Below are 21,351 nucleotides of genomic sequence, written 5' to 3'. Positions count from 1 at the left end.
GCATACCATTTTACAAACTAGCTCTTATCTCCATCAGTATTGAATACTGAATGAATCCTCAAACAAGGCTGTGGATGGTTTGGAGGGATAAAAACTTGGTCAAACTGGATGTATATGTTCCATCCCTTCTTTTTCTCATTGTGTTTACACAGGTGAGGTGATTTGCTTCAAATCTGCTACAGCTTGTACTCTAAAGGGCTTTTCTTTATTCAAAGCAACTGTTCAAACATTTTGTAATGATATTTTCTCTCTGCAACAATCCTGACTGTCACAATAGCTATATGAGAATTTGTTTTTTTGTGAGAGGAAAGGCCTGGCAGAGGGCATCATGGCAGTTGAGAGGGGTTTAAACAGGGCTTACAAAAGTCTGTAAGGAAAACGTTCATCTCTATAAGAGAAATGAGAAGGCTTGGTCTATTGTGCTGCCTGGCCTCTCTTCATCCTGAGGAGAAAGTTCCGCTTCTCCTCCAGAAGCTCCTGAATGCGTTTGTTCCTGGTCCTTTCACGTAGGTTGACCCGGCGCTTCGGGATCAGGTTGTTCTGAGAGACATCACTGTCCACGCCAGTGATCCTGTTGTATAAGATGTCGATGGAGTTGTTCTCACTGTTCTCCTCTGGCCTTCGCTGAGGTCTTACTGTAGAGGCTGTGGTAGCTACAGCAGCTGGTGTGTCTGTTGTCGGAGAAATTGTGGTGGGAGGTGGCATTGTCGTGGGAGGTGGTGTTGTCGTGGGAGGTGGCGTTGTCGTGGGAACAGGGACGCTCACAGGAATGTAGTCAGACAGGTCCAGCCAGGGCGAAGAAGCAAGATCTGTCATATCCTCACCATCGATGGTCGGTATCACCATAGTAAGGCCATCGTCCAGCACCATGGTGTCACTGCCCACCCCCATGTTGCTGTAGGACTCTGTGATGTCATCCCCACTGAGAATGGCCCCACTGGTTGCTGTGACATCACCACTGCTGGTAATTGTAACATCGCTGTATGGCATAATTTCACTGGGCATTGTGGCGTCTTCAAAGTGAATGCTTCCAGTGGGAGTTACGGCATCATCAAAAGTGCTTGGAGTTGTGGCTCCAACGTTTGCATTGTCATGGTACCACAGTGGTGTTTCATCTGTTGTTGCTTTGCTGTTACTGATGTATGTGACATTGATTCTTGACTCAGGAAAAGGGGTGCTCGCTGTTGTAGCATAAACACTAGTGGTGGATGAAACCGTGGAAGAAAAGTACCCTTTTGATGGTTCTGGGCTTGTATATGGAGTGGTATAATATGAAGACGTTGTTTTAAGTGTTTTCTTTTTTGGATTTGTCATTTTCACTCTGCCCTTATTCTGATTAACCTTGGTCTGTGAATTTGGTGCATTTTTGGGACCTATTTTGGAGTTCTTTTTGGTGTTTGTCTTTGTTTGGGTTTGTTTTGTAACTTTTGTCTTTGGCCCAGTGTTCTTTTTGAGAATGGCCTTTGGTGGAGCCTTATTTTTGGGAGTAGGTTTGGCTTTTTTCTCTGGGATATTCTTTGCTGGAGGAGTCTTTTTAGGAGTGGTCTTTACTGGAGGAGTCTTTTTAGGAGTGGTCTTTACTGGATGAGTCTTTTTAGGAGTGGTCTTTACTGGAGGAGTCCTTTTAGGTGTAGTTTTTGCTGGAGTGGTCTTTTTGGGAGTAGTGTTTGCAGTAGTCTTTTTGGGATTTGTTTTTTCAGGAGTATTCTTTTTGGGAATAGTGTTTGTTTTCTTTTTAGGATTAATCTTTGGTGGAACATCTTTTCTGGTAGTGTTTTTTGGTGCAGTATTCTTTTTTGGATTGATTTTTGGTGGATTCACTTTTTTGTTTTTTTTCTTTGGTGGCATATTCTTTTTTGGCTTGTATTTTATCGGACTGACTGTTTTGGTACTGTCTTCTGTGGGACTCGTTATGGTTGAACTGGTCCCTCCTTGAGAGTCTGTGGTCGTTATCAGACCTAAAGTTGTTGGACTATTTGTAGTGCTCTGTAACTGTGGATTTGTGCTCTCTTCTGTGTCTGGGCCAGGCAGAGGCAGGGGATAAGCATTAACACTGGGAGATGTTATAATTGCTGAGGTGGCTACTGTGGAAAAGGTTGTAGGGAAGATGGGAACACTGGTGGCTGGCAGTGGATGAGTGGTGATCATGTCTGTGGTCTGCAGTGAGGTTGGGGTGGAATGAGGGACAGGAGTCATGAAAGTAGGAGGATAAGTGATGGTCCAGGGATTGGTGGTAGAGGCTGAAATGGTGGTGATTACAGCTTTGGTGGGTTGGGTGGTGGTGATGAAGCCAGAGCTGAAGGTGCTGGTGGGTGGAGAAGCAGTAACACTGGGCAAGATGGAAGTGATGGGGTTGGATCTGGAGGTGGGCAGAGGGTCTGGGATGGTGAAATTGCTGCAGGACTTGCAGCACATGCGCTGGTAGTCCGGTAGAGAGCAGTAGTGCTTCAGCACCTCCATACGACAGAACACTGAGCGGTCTCCATGACAACGCAGGCCTGTAAAGGAGAGAACAGAGAGCTGAAACTGGGCACAGCCAGGGATAGAGACTATGAGGAGGTGAGTATATTTGTTTGTGTCTGATTTCTGGGATATATCTGTGTTTGTGATAGAATGTGCAACAACAAGAGTATGTAAGTTGCATTAGCTTTTGTCTGCATGTGCATATGTTTGTTTGTATACAAGACATGCGTAATTGTGTGTGAGTGCTTGTGTGGTTCCACACCGTGCAGAGAGTAAAGTAGAAAAGCCAGACCATTAACAGAGGATGCAGGAAGGAAGATGAGAAACACCAAAACGAGAGCAGTCATAAGGTTAGTCCAGAGCAACTGAAATGGAAAAAGGGTTGCCAGTCTTGTGTTGTCAAAATAACTTGATGTTGGACTTCTGCCTTTTTCATCTAAAACATTTGATGTCTAATTTTGACCCCCACCCGCTCATGCAAAAAGAGCTGCCTTTGTTTCAGATGTTGTCATTTCCCAGATGTTAAGTTTGAATACTCCATACTTGACTTGAACCCTCTTTGTACCATGCCAGTAAAAATAACCAAGTTCTCCTGGCAATGTTTGATATTTTCTCTGACAAAGAATCCAGCCAGTGAATATTCCTGGTGAGAGAAAGATCACACTTTTAAAACATTTTTATTGATACAACTTTGCTGTTGAGAATGACAGGAACTGAAACAATGAGATGTATGCCCCCCCTGCTCAATATATAGATATATTCTTTTCTTAAGAAAAATAATTCAACTGTATCGAAAGTTACAAGTTCACAGTCACTTTGGTAAAACACTTCATTACTTGGAAATCAACCAGTCAATCCGTTTATCGATTGAAAAGAAAATGAAGTACATAAATTATATTTGCTGTTTAAATAAAATACATAATTTCCATGATGATGTAAAAACTGGAATGGCACATTAAGTGTCATATGAAACATTTACAAAACATTAATAAAATTTCCCTGATAAATCAAAGTGCATATAGACGCAGTGCACGTAGTCCATCTGAATGTTTCTTCAACGTTAGCCAAACGTTAGCCAGCCCCACGCAGCAGGCCAGTGAAGCCACAAAACAGTTACCCATAGTATAGAATATTATAGAAGAAGATAACAGTCATGAACATTATTAAATACAGTCAACACCAATGTTATATACAGTATCGCACTGCTAGGTCTGGCTTGGTCTCATACAGTCCAACTCCAGCAGAAGGAAACCTTGGATAGCTCGCTACATAGTCACAACAGAAATATGTGATCACAATACAATGACAAGTCTGAAGTGTTTTTTGTTTTTTTCTAGATGCCGTATGTGTCGATACCCTAGGCCCTTTGTAAACCCTTCCCAGTAGTCGGACATTGGTCCAACATCACCTTGGTAGGTTTGATGGTTGGCGGGTGTGAGTTTGTTAAGTTGGTTTGAAGCTGCCTCTATTCCGAGTGAAACATTGAATGAGTAAAGCCATCTCTTTCACAGATAAATGCCATTACATTCAATCCAAGATAAGGCATTGTTCATGTGGTTAATGTTCATTAAAATAAAATGAGATCATTGGACGCTCTCAAATCAAGGTTTATGAGGTATTTCTGTATCTGATCGCAATGTGAAAAAGCCCAAATGATGAAGCACCCTTACGCACACACACATACACACACATATACACAGCAAATACGCATGGAAACATACACATACAAACACACTTTCACCAACAAGACTGGTATTATTCATACACTCGCTCATTCATTTACACTCATCTGAGCTTACACACAAAACAAACATGCACCCACACACACACACACAGATGGATGAACAAGCTCACACACACATAAACACACATGTACAAGTGATGGATGCAAATGTGCATGACAAAACGTGATCCTATGCTTAAAAGAAAACAAGAAGCGACAGTAAACCACTGATCCATCTGAGAGAATGGAGAGGCAACTAACTGACCAAGTCCTGCATAATATAGGTCTAACCCCTTTCCCCCGAAACACTTTACCTTTATTAAATATTCATCTGTATTCATGTAAAATCAATAAAAAAATACACATAACAGTCAAGGATCTAAGCGATCAATAGCAGTCCAAAGGTTTTAGGCAAATAAGCTACAGCTTATTCATGGTAAAACATTATTAATATTATTGTTACTCATATAGATTTAGATTTATAGGTATATATAAATACAAATATATTTATAGATGTATTTGTTTAAAGTCTGCAAGCACAAATAAGCTGCATTTATTGAACTTTAGTATAACAGTCAAAGAGAGGATGGCTGATGATGAGGTGAAATGGGAAGCAACCTCAAGCGGTCAGACTACCCTGTTTTTGTTTTTTTTTGTGTTTTTTTAAATTAGCTTTTACTTCAAGATTCTTCACCTCACAGTTCCCTCCCCCCAAAAATCAAAAGGTTTACTTATGTCACTTCCTGTTCCTGTGCTGAGTTCCTGTCAATCTGAGAATGGAACGTAGAATGAGACACCATTCTCATCCCCGAATGGAACCAGGATGTCAGATGAGCACTTTAGCAAAGATGTCCTCATTGTGACAAGATCACATTCACAATAAAGCTTTCATATTTTTTTTATAACTTTTTTTTCCTATATAGATATTTATATACCGTTTCTGTTTATTTTCACACCTGTTTCTCCCCACAATGACAGTGCGCTACAAAAAGAAAAAAGCGCAGCTGCATCTCAGGAGTAGTAACCCATGACAACACGCAGCTAGCTCGCGCAAAACACGGGCGCCACATGCAGAGGGGGTCCCTCACACATGAACGACTCTTCGACACGTCTCAAGAGGTGCCATTAAAAAAACCTGTTCACCTTGCCACTTCGAATCCTTTTCACATCAAATTTTTTGTTGATCTTTTGAGTTTTCGACTGGCCAGCGGTTACAACACAATGCTCCACAAAGGAGAGAGAGAGATAGAGAGAGAGACAGAGCAAGAGAGAACCAACTAGCACACACAGGAGCCAGAGACCTCCCCCAGTCAGAGCCGTCTCAGACACAGAGAGAGAGAGAGACAACATCCCCCCCAAAAGAGAAGCAAAAGCTTTGCCGCTCGCTCACGGGCGTGGGCACAGGCACAGGGCGAGGGGAGGGGCGGGTCAGGGGGCCAGCCGGGGCCGACCCTGCAGAGACAGGAGGACAGAGATGGGCAGGGCCCAGCAGAGGACAGACATGCAGCTGCGGCTGCTGCTGTGGAGGCCAGGCTGGGAACTATAGAGGAAGGGTTTACGTGAGGAGATCTGCGGGAAGTTGGGGTTGGGGCGTGACAGCCACTGGATCAGCATGTTGCCGTTCTTGTTGAGGTCTGATGAGCCCTCTGCAGAGAAAGAAGGAGAGTGATGGAGAAGGTTAGGGTAGCATGGGAATTCCTTTACTGGTTATGTTTTTTTCCTCAGTCCTTTTACCATATCCCTCTTCCTTTCTATTCTGATGTCAGGATCTGTTTGGCTGTCTTTTAAAGCTCAAAAAATCATTTTATTTGTCACTGTCTGACAATATTATATATATGCATTCTGTATTACACTGAGTAAGATATTCAAACCAAATACACGTTTTTACAGCTGCACCATTTGATCAAAAGGAAAAATTCTAGATGTGCATCATTTCAGCCTGACATATTTGGTATCAGTGATGTTTAAGAGATGAAGACAGTTCTGTGCAATAAAATAAATTTGAGTGTCCAATTTCACATCCTTAATACTCACTGGGACATGGATCCATCCGACAGACTCTGATGGTTTCAGGCTTACTGTCCAAACACAGGCCGATGGTGTTATCCCTGGTGTGGCACAAAGCTTGCCTCTGCTGAGTCCCATTACCACATGTCACTGAGCACTAGAGATACAGGACGCACAAATCGAAACATTACTATTGAACATCACTTGATTTTCTATGAAGCTGGTTAAACCTGCCAAGAATACAGTTTGGAGCTTTGTGATATTTAAAAACACTGAGTGTCTGATCCAAACAGCAGCTGTTGGGCATCAATTCAAAAATATCATTACAGGTATTTTCCTCTAAAAAAAAAAAAAAAAAAATTGGTTGGACATTATTTTCTACTTTTCAGTTTCATCCATGTCCAGCCTGCATTCAGTACCTGTGACCATGGTCCGACTTTCCACTGGGTGGGGCAGGGGTGTCGGTTGCAGGACCTACGGGCCTCTGGCCGGTCGTCGTTGCAGTGTTTATTGTGGATTGTGCGTGTGGTGTTGTCATCTGAAGGTTGGACACAGCTGACCGAGCGGATTTGCATCCCTGTCTTTCCACATGGTTTGCTGCAGTTCTGCCACTCCCCTGTCACCCAACTGGAGGGAAAGAAGAGTATGAAGGTCATTCAGAGTGTCAAAACGCTGAAGTTAAGAACTAAAAAGGAAAAAAGGGCCAGCTGAATGCGGAAAAAGCATAAAAATGTCTGTAACACAATTTAGTTAGAACTCCCTAGTTATATTTTTACATGTTGTAACTATACAAACACTAACACTAATACATAAATCACTGATTCCCGAACATACAGCATAATACAATGCATACATGGGTGGAGGGCAGGGCTTCTGGTTGCAGTCTCTGGTGTCTCCTCTAGGTTTCATGTTGGACTTGTTACAGAAGCTCTTGTGCACCATCTTACTGTCTACTTTTCTTCTGCAGCCGTATCGCAGGTACTGTTTCCCTACAGCAGGGGTTAATAGAAGAAGAAAGAGACAAATGTAAGCACAAATACACAAAGACAAGCACGCAAATATGCCACAACAGTTCTAGAAGCAGCTTTTTGCTTTTGTACCTCCACCACAGGCCTTTGAGCAGTAGGACCATCTCTTTGGGGCCCATTCGTAGGCACTGTCCTCTACCAGCATGTTGTTCTGAATGGCAGAGTCACTGTCCATGTTCATCATGTACTTATAGGACAAATTCACATCTTCATCTCCGTGTAATTTTACCTATGGACCGAAATAGAGAGAAATTCATTACAATACTGTCATGGCAGTTTGCTGTATGTGTGTCTGAGTCACAAATGGCTGCAATTTTAACTGGGCCATGCAGCAAATCCTCATGCATACAACTGAAAACTTATAATTTAAAGGTTCAGTGTGTGATTTAGTGCGTCTAGCAGTGAGATACCCGATACCAATTGAATACCCGTCCCCTTCCAAGAGTCAAGTGTGGAGGAAAACGTGTGGTGGCCCGAAACACATGAAAAACACAAAAGACCCTCTGTAGAGCCGGCATTTCTTTTGTATGTTCTGGCATACTGTAGAAAATGGCGGTGTAACATGGTGGCCTCCATGGAAGACGATTCGCTCCTTGTGTGGATATAAAGGACTCATTCTGATTTTAAAAAATCATTTTCAGGTGACCACAAGCTAATGAAAACACACTTATCAATATTATATTCCATTTCTGCCAAGTCCATTCAGCTAGATGCCCCAATCTTCAACACACTGCACCTTTAATGTAAATGTAATGTTGATATTATAGTACCAAGGAAATGCATAGTGCATAATCACATACAATCCTACATGCACTGATTTTAGTGTGTACCATGATCAGAATGCCATGTCTGAGAGGTCCGGTGGTCTGAAGAGTCTCCTTGTCATTGTCATTCTCATATTCCCACTCTACCCCCTTCTCTATGACCGAGTGGGATTCTGGGTATTCATTTTCTCCATTTATAAAGAACAGTCCCGATGCCACATTCTTCACAGCTGTATGATGGGTGAGAAATGCACATTGATTATACTTGTATGACACACATGTATACAACAATATAGACATATATCGACATATAGACATACACACTTTAAAAAAAAAACAATGTAAAATTGTCAAATACCTAAAGTATGTGACGTGGCTTTCAGTTCTTGGATCAGTAAGTGTCTTGCCCCTCTGGGAACTTCAAGAACTTTGAGGAAACCTGGAATTAAGCACACATCTGGTTTATGAATACAACATAATCAAACATTAATTTCACAGTTTCCTGACACAGAGCCTCAACTAATCCAGTAAAGAGCTCTTACTCATTAAAACAAAGTATCCCTGCTCACTGGTTTTAGTCTCAGAAGCCTCAACTATTTTCATCTAGAATAAACATCTGATTCTGGGAATTTCAGTGCAATAATGTAGGTCTTTCCCAGTGTCAAGAGTTAGATAATATAAACATTAGCTTATAGAGCGAGGTTTGTCATAATGTCTTGGCAATGCTGGACTCACATGGAAACATGTCAACTCAACTTTCATAACAGTGTTACAACTCTTCCTCTAGAGGGCAATATTTAGCTGGATATTACCAAATGCAGGGGAAATGGGTCCAGATTATAATACTGGCCAAATATTTATCTTGTGCTTGATAGACAGCTGCTATACTGTTGGAGCCAAATCAAGTCTGTCCTAGATTTAGATAAGGTCCAGTGATTATGAGTGTATACCCATAAACTGTAAAAAAAAAAAAAAAAAAAAAAAAAAAAAAGGGGGGGGGGAGGGGGTACCTTGTTTCTTGGCTGTTCGTGTGATGGTGTCTTTAAAGGTTTTGCAGCTGGAGTTGTCTCCTCCACACACTCCACACTTGTCCTCCTGCTTTGAAGAGCCCACAACACCGTCACAGCCCACTTTCTGTTTATGAGGAAATGGAAAGTTTAATGACACATCAACATCAAAACACATGCAGCTCTCTTGCTCAAAACCCATTAACGTCTCTCACCTCACACTCCCCCCGCACACACACACTGTGCGGGTCCTTGTATGAACAGCGTGTGCCATCCAGGAACATTCTTTGCATGAAGACCACGTCTCGTGTCTCCTTGGATTGGCAATGCAGCTGGCAGCGTTTGTTAGCTGAAGATCAAAAAAACACAGACAAAAACTCAATTATCGCAATTATTGCCAAAATTACACACTTGCAATCCAATTGGATGATTTCATCTTTACAAGCAACATGTGATTATTTTTTATGTTCTGAATGAACTCCGTATGAGTCAGTGTGACGCCGTGTTTCATTGTGTCTGTGTGACTCATACTACAACTACATGAGCCTCCAGAGACAAAACCTGGCAGTTCATCGCAGTGAAGATCAGCACGCCTACTTCATCACGTTTATTGCACATGGACATCATCCAAAGACCTTTTCTTATGGTGCTTTGACACTGAGAAGAAGGTGGCAGACGTGCTACTGTAGAATTATAATACTGTATGTGGAAAAAATGTTGTCATGTTGAACTGAGAATGCACTGAAATAATATCTGAATTGTCTTCTCAGTGATCTGACTGAAACCTCATCTACAAAGTAATACGCCATGATAATCAAGTGGGCCCATGCTGTGCGCAAGCATTATGGCATTTAATTATACTTTATTATTATGTATATTTACTGGGTATAAATTTACTTGTGAATCACAGTGTAGGTAGGTTTACAAATATATTCAGATAATATAATTATAGATATAGATATAGATTATATATAGATTTATATCTCCAGAGTATGCCTATATTAGCCACTCAATCCAAGTACCTATACAAACATCCTCTGTCATGGGAACATGGGAAATGCACTACAGACATTTTAAAACATGTTTAAAAATGTTTCTATAATTGTCTGCTGAAATAAAGTGAGAGTTTAGTTTATCTTGTCTTTTTATTTATTTGTGTGATTATGTATTATTCTTTTATAAATACTTTCCTTTTTAACATCTTCTGGCTGTAAAGGCTTTAGTCTTTTTAGATTGTATTTATAGTTTCCAGTTTTTCCAGATATACTGTACTGTGTATTAGCTGCCTGTTCATGGTCAGTTGCATTTTCTGTTCAAGAGTTCAACATGCAAATAAATTCACAGTGTAGAAAAATATATAATTAACTTAAGTTTTTAGACCCCCAAAGGTGTTAATTAAGAGGTCCAACACCTGCTGATACCCACCATACTTCACACACTGCTCTACAAGGAGAGACAACTTAACTTATTACATGTATGTAAGAACAGCAAATATTTTTGGGCTTTAGATCCAAAGTGACAGACCACAGGATTGGATAGATACTCTAAACAGCTGGTTGACCAGCCGCACACTCAGGACAACTTGATGTTTAATGTTTCTTTGCTTAGAAGAATTTTAGAGTATATTTGTTGACTTGAAAAAAGACCCAAATAGAGAGAGAAAAGCAACTGTGTGTCAAACGTCTCTAAACAAATACTACGATTTCACACTCGTATCAGACACTCTTTTTCTCTCCTCGCACTATCTGCAACTCAGGAGATGACAGACCATGAATGGAATTCAATTTCACCTCCCTATGTACTTTTCTCTTTCTCACACACACACATACACGCACATCTGTGCTCACACACACACTAGGAAAAGTAATTTGAGACTGAGAAAGGCTTGCTGAAAAATATGGCATTTAGAAATGATAGGAACGGAGAAAAACAATTTAGCAAGGCCCCTCTTAGTGGAGTGTGTGTAGTGTGACCTCCGATTAGATATGGAGACAGCTCAGCACTTTTCTCTAGAGCTGCCCTTTAGCAGGATGATAATTTAATATCTACAGTATCAGGAAAGCAGTGACACCTCCACTTAGAGACAGGGTGGGTCTGACAACCTAACACACATGTACATTTTCACACCTTTCAATAATGTTGAGAGGGTTTTGGATATTAAGTGAAGAACATTAGGATGGGACCCCATTGTAAACAAACTGATAGTTTATCCATATGTGCCAACTGATAGAAGCTACAGGGAAGGGAAAAAAACATGGAGGTAAAAGGGAGTTAGTGAGGTTCATATGACATCAGGGAATGGGTGGAGGAGTAGAAGATACCAAGTTCAAAGAAGATTGTTTTTAAAGAGATTTTCAAAGACATGGAGTGCTTTTTATGGCAGGGCGTAGTCGTACCTCAAATCTCTGCACTCACACTCTGCAGGACAGCCAGATGTCAATGACCATAACAGAGCACGACCTATATATAAAACCCTCTAAAACCCAACCACATTCAGGAATTATGTGTTTGCTCCCTTTTTTTGGCTTTGATTTATATTTACAACTTCCACAGTGTATCATTTCCGAGAGTCATGCACAGGCTGGTATCTCTGTTCTGACAGCCTCTTTTTGAGTCCATCTCACAATGACTTCATCCACCTTCATCTGCTGGTGCATACTTACAGTCTGGGTGTTCATAAGGCAGCCAGTGGTGCTTGTTGCCGTGGAGTTCATAGCAAGAGTCCAAAGCGTGGCATTGCTCCTCTCTTGGATCACTGTAGATATCCTCACACTCGTTGGTGTTGCACATCTGGAACTGGTAAATCGCCCCCACACAGGTGCGGCCTCCGTTGGCAGGTCTGGGAGGGCAGCAGAGCAGAAGACATATGAATAGTTTTATCTGTCTAAATGTATGTTGTGTTTCATCTGCTCTTATTTGAAATCATGGGCTAGAAATGACACCTTTAACACAAATGATCTCGATGTGTTAATGGAACAAGTTGCCTCTGTGCAATTATCACTATCAAGTACAACAAATTTCAAGAACTCATATCAAGATAGCTTAGAAATTCAGATTTGGCATAATTAAGCCAAACCTGACTGAAACTTGTAAATTCACTCATACACACTGGGAAACACAGTTTCATACCTAGGATTGTCACAGTCGCGTGTGCGAAACTGCACTCCCCCACCACAGGTGCGGGAGCACTGGCCAAACTCACTCCATGAACCCCAGTTTCCATCTTGCTTGATGATGTCAGGGGTCAGCCAGATGCAGTGACCTTTAAAGCAATGCTGCAGTAGGCCAAGAATACAACAGAGGGTTGCTCTTTGCAAAGTAACACACACATTACATTAAGTATTTAATTAATTTTATTATGACAAGTTTAACAGAAATGTGATTTATATGTGTAACTATTGTAGAGAAATTGAGAGTATGGTAGTGTTTGAATACCTTCCCATTCCCACACATGGTGCCGTCAATGGGTGGTCCTTTCTTGGTCTTGCAGAAGAAGGGATTGTCTGGGTGGCTACACCACAGCTGCTTACATGGATCAAATGTGCGATACTGCAGGGCACAAAAAGAAACTCCTTCTTACAATTAAAAGCTACAACATGCAGCACGCACACTGGGCAACAGACTGACCCTCAATAATACAATTCAACAACTGGAATGAGACCAAACACTGAAAGTAGGAAATAAAAAGAGAGATGAGAAGAGAGATATCACAACAATAACCACAACAGTATTATACCCAACAATAACAACATAAACCCTGTACTGTGTCACTGGACTGTACACTACGCTCCACTGAGAAACACACAGCCATTCATGCAAACTAAACCAAAGGATGAGAGAGAGGCAAAACTCTCTAAATGAGACAGCCCATGGTTTAACTAGGACACAAGGGAGGGCAGAGGGCAAAAGGTTAAAAGGCCAAAACATGAGGTCTCAGTGACCTCTAAAATGGCCCTAGACACAGATCAAGGACCAAATTCTCTTCCTTGTCTGATATAAACCATTGATGAGGATACCACCAAACTGACCTGCAGTCCAGTGTCTGAGGGACCGTGCCCTCCTCCCTCCTTTCCACAGACTTCCCTAACCCTGATGACCCCATTGGACCATTGCAGGTCAGAGGGCGAGTCACAATCAATGGCTAAACTGTGGTAGGTAATCACCAATGACATCAGACTGGAGGATCCTAAAAGCTGAGGTGAAACATGGGAAAACAGCCTCTGTTCTGGCTCAGCCCTTTCCCCAAGGATGGGAAAGAGATCTAGCCAACCTTTTCCACTCGTTTATAGTCATGAATGTGCCAATACAATGTGGCTCTTCTTGCCAGCGCTGCAGTGATTTAACACAGATTTGCAGGAAAAGAGTTGGTTTATGGTACAGTTCAACTGTTGAACTGTACCATACCGACAAGTGAACTAGTAGAGTCACAGTGTTTTTAGGTTTTTAAAAAAAAATTCACAGCAACTTTGTCTAAAAATGTGAGCGTTTTAGAATCCTGCAGGCTAACGTCCAAAATATGACGATGGGTGGAACAGAGAAACAAAGTACAGTAAAAAATAAAAAATAAGGAGCAACATTACAAACAATTACAACTTCAGAGGACAAATAGAAAAAAGAAAATCTGAGAAAACAAATGACGGGCCACATGTCTTCTGGGAGGTGTGGTTACCTTACCTGCGTTCCTGACTGGCCCGCCTTTTGTAGCTGAGGGGAATGGGTTTGACAAGAGAATAGAGGGTAATCTAGCAATGTGTGCAAAGCTCCTGAACAAGCCCTTTTTGTCAATCAAGCAACAGCTTCCCAAAAGCGTGCCACAGTGGCTTCACAGTCATAAGAGCGGGTGAGGGTGACAGCAGGGGGGGTAAGATGCCTGCCAAGATGCTGCAGCTGGGTGAAGCTCATCTACTGTGTGACTTTTTGTGTTTACAAAAGCACTGTTTGTAACTGGTTCATGTAAAGGCACTGTGGTACCAAGTTAAGTGCTAAGTGTTAAAATAAATCACGTATCATTTATTACCATTAACATTAATAATAGAAAAAAAGAAATAGCTATCAAAACCAATTACCTGCTTTTAAGCAAGATGTCAATCCCACCAGTGGCGAGGAGAGGAAAGCAGAGGACATCAGAAGAATGTGAATAGCTGTGTATGTGGGACTCTCATTTCATTACAGTGTAGATCAGAGATAGATGTCAATTCACTGAAGTTCCCACTATCTCTACTAATGTATCTGTCCTCAAACATTAAAAGGATGCTCTTTCAAAGAAAACCCATCTTGAACTGACTGAATTCAAAGTGAGTTTACCCCCACTCTAAGATCATGCTAAGCTTGAAAAGGCGGTGGCAGCAGAAGATGGAGGAGGTTACGTTATGTCCTTTACAATGTAAGTAAGTGTTGGTATACTCTAGCTATGTTAGTAGTAGTGACTATCAGACTACGGGGATCTCTTACCGCGGTGCACATCGTGTAGCCCACACCGAAGTCAAAGCGACACTGTTCATTCATGGAGTAGTGCAAACCAGGAAGCTGAGGCAACGACGGCCAATTGTGGTCAAAGGGGTCGTCACGCAGACAGTCATAGGAACTGTGAGAGGAGTGAGAAGAGGCTGCAATGAAATTTCATTTCTCTCGCATATTTATTCATGTCGTTAATTTAAAGACCTGAGTTTTTCCACTGTTTCATATGTGATAGATTACGTGAGGAGGATCAACATCCCTTCAGAGGCCGCCAACCGGCTGAAAAGTCTTTAAAATGGGTTTTATGAAAGGTTTTATAGTCCATTGGCCTAAAATGTGGGCTGAAAACAATCCAATTTTGGCAGTGAGACTTGCACACTTTGTAATATTTTCAAGATAATAATATTTAACTCTTAAGACAATAAATATTTGCACAGAATATCAACTTGACAAAAATTCCTTGTAAAATATTGATGTCAGTATTAACTTTTAAAAAACAACATAATCAAATCCTACCCTGAGCGAGAGTGGATACTGTGTGTGTGTGTGTGTTTGTGTCTCACTGAAGGTAGCGTCCCAGTTCTTGCATGCTACATCTGGACCAGTGAAAGCGGTGGAAGGCAGCCTGAACCAGTGGAGCCATGATGCTGCCCATGTGCACTTCATCACCACAGCGGTTCCCCTGGCCATCGTGTTCCATACCCAGCCTGTAGCAAAAAACAAAAATATGAAAAAAATAGAGGACATGAGAGAAGTGAAGAAGAAGGAGATGAAGCAGTGCAGACAGATTGGGAACATGTGGGAAGAGAAGAAGAACAAAAAAACAATGGAAGGAGGCAGTGGCAAGTCTCTCATCAGATATTGGATGAGGTGACTGATGGACCAAAACAGTAATAAATCAATAAAGTCCTTTAAGTGACTGCTTAAAGTCTTTTGCTGTACCATGAGAGCAGGCTGAAGACATTATTATGGCAATGCACTTACACGTGTCCTGTTTCATGCGCCACCACAAAGGCAGAAGAGAAACCGTCCTCGTGGTTCAAAGTGCAGCTCCTCACTGGATGGCACATGCCTGTCACTGGAGCGTAACCTAAGCAACCAGAAAGAGAGATACAGTATGCACTTTATTTTTGTCTTGTACTGAAAACTTTAGACAGTACAAAACCTTAGCACCAATGACAATGTGTTCAGTAAGTTAAAGGTAATTTTGTTGATGTCACACATTTCACAAAATACACTAATATAGTATATATATATACATACTAATATAATAACATATACACACACACTTTTAAAAAGAATGGGGAGAAGAAAATCTTACATTGCTCACCCCCATCTCAAAATGATAAAGTAACCTAACCACTGATGGTATGCTATTTACAATATAAATGACAGTATGACATTCATCATTTTGATTAGGTTAATATTGTGTAATTGTTCAATCTCGTTATGTTTTCACTGAAATTAATAATACTTAGGTCACGGTGTAGGGAATTCCTCACTTTGACTTTACACACTAAAATCCTACAAAGCTGTACGTGCAAATGTCAGTCATATCAGTCAAAACACCCTAACAATGAGTGACATGAAAGTGATTTGGTTGCTCACTTCTCAACATAAATCCGTGACAATCTAAAGATATACACACACGTATAAGTCTGTTGCACACATACAATCGCAAATGTGTGTGTCTTTTTGTGTCTAATCCTAAACCTAAACCGTCGTCTTCCACCCCTACATATGCCAATCTCCAACTCCCTGTGTGCTTGTCTGTCCTGTACTGCCTTTAATTGTGGAGCTGTGGCTGGCCCTGCTCTGTCTATTGATTTTCTGCTGCTGAAGGCTGAGCCCAAGGGCAGCTGAAGGGCTTCTGGATAGCTAGGCCACTGCCTTTAGAGGCCTCTCCTCTGGGCCTGCCTGTTAGCCTGCACTCTGCTGCACAGAAAACCACCAACCACCAAACCCACAGTGCACTATGCAGCTGTATGAGTCAAAGGAAGGAAGGGGTGTTTTCTGTGTTCTTTTTAGGTCCTAAAGAGGGTGGCCACACAGTTTTGGATGATATATTACTCAGGTGTTATGAAGGCATCTGAATGTGTATGTGTCCTTCCTTACCCTGCATGCCCGTCGGGCCAAATTCCTGTCGTGTGAGAAAGATGGCGTGGTCGTGGTACTCAGCGTCCCCTGTGTCTTGCTTCTGCTGCAGGAAGGCCCAGCGACACACATTCTCTAGACTCTGGGAAGGGTTCCCTAGTTCAATCAGACTCATGGACTGCAAACAGAAAGAGAGACAATAAACAGGAAGAGAGTGGAAAAAAAGGAATTACAAAGAAAACCCCCAAGAGACTGTGTACTAAAAAGGTTTTCTTAAATTCAATTCTGGTACAACAACATTTCATTCAACCCTGTAGGGGGCAGTGTCACAATGTTATATATTGTCAGCACATCCCGCAAATTGCTGAGGTGTACAACACAGAAACAGACACACACACTAATACAAAGTATACTCACACAGTAATATCATCCCGTAATCTTGATGATTTCAATAATGAACATGTAATAGAACACGGTGGCTGCCCATTAATGAGTTATGCACTAATATTGAAAAACAGAATTACAGAATTTACTTATGATTAAATTCATAATACTGACACCCACACAAACGCCCAGATTCCAGCAATCCCTTCCATTCATCTTCACTTCTCATGCTCTTCCTCATTAATATCTCCGCTTTTCTCCCCTTCCCTTACTTCCTGCCATATCCTTCCTTCCGTCTTTCAATCTCACCGCTCTCTTTTTGCCACGTTTTCTACATTTCGCTTGCTTTTTTCACACATGCACAATGCACAGTTGAACCAAAAGTGTGTGTGGTGTGAGTGTGCTGCAGCGAAGACATATGGCCTGCCTCTGCACACATGATGGAGTGTGAAGTCTTCACAAACACCCCATAGACAGAGTGAACTGTGCAGTCATGTGTGTGTCTGCGTGCGTGTGTGTGCGTGCGTGCGTGTGTGTGTGTGTGTGTGCATTATCAGATTCATTAGGTTCTTCTGTGTGTGTTTTTAATGTGTACTGTTTCTAATGGTGTACTGTGTGTGCATGTTGGGTTGGAGTGTGTGTGTGTGTGGGTGAGCCTGCATTCAGGGTCACATAGCCAATCTGCAGGCTGTCTGGGTGCAGCTCTGTTGCCACGGTAATTGGGGATGATGGACAGCCGGAGCTTTGGCTGAAGCTGCATAGGGGCTGGCCTAGAATGACCAATGTAGGAGTGTGTGTGTGTGTGTGTGTGTGTGTGTGTGTGTGTGTGTGTGTGTGTGTGTGTGTGTTCAAGGGCTCCAGTGGGACTGTAGACATGTTGAGAGGAGAGGAAGCGATAAGGCTACAGCAGCATAAGTTCATCACAGATCACCTATTCAGCAGTAAAATCATTAGTATCATCCTGTGGGGTAATCCCTGCCCTCCTCTATTCCTGCCATCTCTTGCTGTATCTCTTTTTTTCTCTCTTCCTCTCTTCAGCACAGACAGGCAGATAGAATTACAGTCAAGAAGAGAATGATGCTACCCCCTTCGTCCGGTCTCTCTGTTTATGAATGAGGGAGGGTGATCATTGATTGTTTATCTTTGCCTGGACTTCCCATGATTCTGTGCTGCAGTCTACTGGGAGGAAGGCTGATTGCATAACGGGCAGAGTTTCTGTGTGCTTTGGTGCTGAACTGTGAAGGCGTGCGACTTGAAAACACTCCCCTGGGATGCTGCATGCTTTTAGTTCCTCTTTTGCTCAGTCCACTGGAATAACAGGCTCCGGGCATCAGTGCGCGCTGATGAGAGTGTGTGTGTGTGTGTGTGTTTGTTTATGAGTGTGTATGACTTGGCTGTGCTTACTGTAGATACTTAAAGCGATTGTAGCAAAGTGCTAGTATCAAAGATATCACTGATAGAAAGACAAGGCATATATCTTCCAGGAATTGCATCTCAGTCAACTTTTCAGCAGAACATGTGTTTTGTCAGGACCTACCTTGCCATAGCCAAGCATGATAATCCGCACGAGCACCACATTGATCTTTGCTCCCAAAGATTGGTCATGGTAGATCTCATTCACCTGGAGTCACACAAAGACACAAAAGAAAAAACAAATCTCAATATGAGAAACAAAGTAACATCTAATTTAACATATAGGATTTGTAAATTGTAATTTTTTATTATTATTTATTATTTTATTATTATTATTATTTTATTATTTTATTATTTATGATTATCCAGATAATCCATTTATTAATGCATGTGTTTCTCACTTTCTAATAAACTACAATGTGTGCAGTTCAACGTTCAAATGTTACAATGTCATAAATAAAGGGTGTTTACAATAATCAGTCAGTTCTGTAGTTGTAAAGGAATATAATAATTCGACATTTTGGGAAAAAACAATTATTTGCCTTTTGGCGCAGAGTTAGACGAGAAGATCAATCCTACTCTCATATCTGTCCATTACATATGAAGCTACCACCAAGAGCCTGTTAGCTTAGCTTTGCACAAAAACTAGACATGGGGAAACAGCTAGATTGGCTCTGTCCAAAGGTAATAAAATTGCATAACCAGCACCTCTAAACATCTCTAATTAACATTAATTATATCTCATTTGTTTAATACGTACAAATAATGAAATGTAGAGCAACAAGGCGTGGTTTGACAGGGTGGTTATAAGTGGGACTATTTTGCGGCCATGAGCATTGACTTCCAGGAGCTGCTAGGCTAACCTAAGCTAATCAGCTGGTGGCTTTACTTTCGAATTTAATGGCTAAACATGAGAGCAGTGTCAGTCTTTTCATCTAACTCTGCAAGAAAATGAATATTTCCAGAAATGTCAAAGTGTTCCTTAAATAAATTGATTTTTTGTCCAGCTGCTCTGCAGCTCTTTCCCAGAAGGTAAGTCCACTCAAGTTGCTATCCTGATTAATTAAAGAGCTAGCTAAACAGATAAAGCAAGTGTCATCCTGGAGGTTGATATAAATCAACTAAATGGATTTTTCACAACCTGTAAACCTAATTACCTCTCTAATGGCGTATAGCTCAATTATAAAACATAAATATATGCCTTTTATACCATAAACAAATGCATTAGGTACAACTTTTAAACATGTTTTACTTATTATTAAATGGAACAGAAAACATTCAATAGTGAGTAGGGATCTGACTAAATGTTTCCCAAAAACTGCAAAAGGAACGTAATGCTATGAGACTAGAAAATAAGACAAAGTAACCAAAAAGGAAAGAAAATGAAGGTGACAAGAGTGCAAAGAACTGTTTCCCATGAGCACATACGGAGAGGTGATGAAGGAAGAAAGATGCCAAGGAAGGAAAGTACTTAATGCAAGGAAACAGGGTAATGTGTGACAAGGAAGATGCAGAGAGCACTATACTGGCACAAAACACACACACACACACACACACACAGAGTGAGAGAGAGAGAGGCAAATTGGCGCGGGAGTTGAGGCCTGCTGTCCTCAGTGGTTGTGTGGTGCCTAATGAGGCAAAGGGATGTAAAAACAGACAGCCATAATGAGATGGCTGATGGACACGCTGCGGAGAAAGATACACACACATATTGTATACACACACATGCACACACACACACAGAGACACAGAGGTACGGAGATGGGGAACAAAATTGCAGATACATCCAGCGTGAGAAAGGTATGAGAGAGAGTTGAGGCATAAAGACGAGAGACAGAGGAAAAGACCCAAGAAACTGAGCAGAGAAGGAAGAAGGAACGCAGTGGCAAACTGAGAAAAGAGAAAACTTGGAAGCAAAATGAAACAATGTCCTCTTAGGAAATAAATGTAGCTGCGAAAAAGACTTTTCAAGGATAAAAAAAAAAAAATTTGTTACTTAATGCTTGGTTCCATATGCGGTGTAAAGTTGGAAATTCCAGCATCCTGTTATAGGAAAAATCCAATGGAGTGATCCTTCAAGATTTCTAATTTGTTAACCACAAACTTTCTGGAATAACTTTATTTCATTACATCAACATATAAAAATGGGTCCAATGCAAGGCTTTAACAGTCTTGCATCACATTCAGAAACCTCAAAGTAGATGCATTTTTGATTTTCAGCAATGCATGGTCTTTGTGTAATTATGCACATCTGTCTACCAAATGATGAAATACTAATAAACCATAGTTTACAATTGACAGCATTACATGCTAACTTGCAGCCAAATATCAATGAAATAACATTAGCGGTTTTACTGGAAACAGCATTTTACATCTGATATTCCCCTAACCCAGACCCATGTATTGGTTTTCCGAGCTAGAACATTCAAAATAATGGAGACTGTAATGAACATATGACAGTAACTGGGATTTTTTTTACCTTTAACTGTGAATGGAACAGCGCATTATGTGAAGGAAAACACATGAAGTTGTGACCATAAGGCACAGCTAAGCAATACAAAGGCATTAAAGAGTACTCCAGCAAAACTAGAAAAAAAAAATCTCAAAACTAAAGCAGCAAAGGGTGAGAGAAATCCTGACTGTGAGTCTTTGGTACAGTATGAGGTGAGCTCCAAAAAACATCCCATACTTCCAAATTCACTCAGTATCCCTTGTAATATAGGCTTTCTGTTAAGAAACTGTAGAGTCCAAACCAAGCTGAAATAAGTAAGTTTTGTTCCTTGAGAGCTTCCTCCAGAGCCACATTACACTTTAGGGTAAAATCATTTTTACTACTACTGCCTTTGACTAGAAAACTGACTTTGACATGTAAAATCAGTGGAGTGTCCCTTCAGTGAAATAATAGCTCATACAATCAAAGAATAACGTTATATATAAAATACACAAAAAGTTCAAGGACAACAAAAAATGTTCTATTTTCTAAAGTTATCCTTGTATTGTGTTTTAATATT

The 21,351-nt window shown here is 41.1% G+C and overlaps 1 protein-coding gene across 1 annotated transcript in view; it reads right to left on the bottom strand.

The window, feature by feature from the left end:
- Positions 1-359: 359 nt before the first annotated feature.
- Positions 360-21,351, bottom strand: part of LOC133985609 (A disintegrin and metalloproteinase with thrombospondin motifs 2-like) — a 118,158-nt gene continuing 97,166 nt past the window's right edge. Inside the window, exons 5-23 of the mRNA XM_062425268.1 lie at positions 18,465-18,548; positions 16,565-16,721; positions 15,434-15,539; positions 15,013-15,156; positions 14,444-14,576; positions 13,667-13,696; positions 12,428-12,541; positions 12,122-12,267; positions 11,656-11,831; positions 9,208-9,341; positions 8,996-9,119; positions 8,344-8,424; positions 8,052-8,215; positions 7,294-7,450; positions 7,047-7,182; positions 6,613-6,820; positions 6,221-6,350; positions 5,728-5,832; positions 360-2,498 (exon numbers count right to left, since the gene is read on the bottom strand). Coding sequence (XP_062281252.1) covers positions 415-2,498; positions 5,728-5,832; positions 6,221-6,350; positions 6,613-6,820; positions 7,047-7,182; positions 7,294-7,450; positions 8,052-8,215; positions 8,344-8,424; positions 8,996-9,119; positions 9,208-9,341; positions 11,656-11,831; positions 12,122-12,267; positions 12,428-12,541; positions 13,667-13,696; positions 14,444-14,576; positions 15,013-15,156; positions 15,434-15,539; positions 16,565-16,721; positions 18,465-18,548 — 4,413 coding nt within the window. The 3' untranslated portion in view covers positions 360-414. The remainder of the gene's footprint in view (positions 2,499-5,727; positions 5,833-6,220; positions 6,351-6,612; positions 6,821-7,046; positions 7,183-7,293; positions 7,451-8,051; positions 8,216-8,343; positions 8,425-8,995; positions 9,120-9,207; positions 9,342-11,655; positions 11,832-12,121; positions 12,268-12,427; positions 12,542-13,666; positions 13,697-14,443; positions 14,577-15,012; positions 15,157-15,433; positions 15,540-16,564; positions 16,722-18,464; positions 18,549-21,351) is intronic.

Source organism: Scomber scombrus, chromosome 9 (assembly GCF_963691925.1).
Source record: "Scomber scombrus chromosome 9, fScoSco1.1, whole genome shotgun sequence".
NCBI lineage: Eukaryota > Metazoa > Chordata > Actinopteri > Scombriformes > Scombridae > Scomber > Scomber scombrus.
Note: the sequence above shows the minus strand (reverse complement) of the source record. Positions and strands in the feature narration are given on the sequence as shown.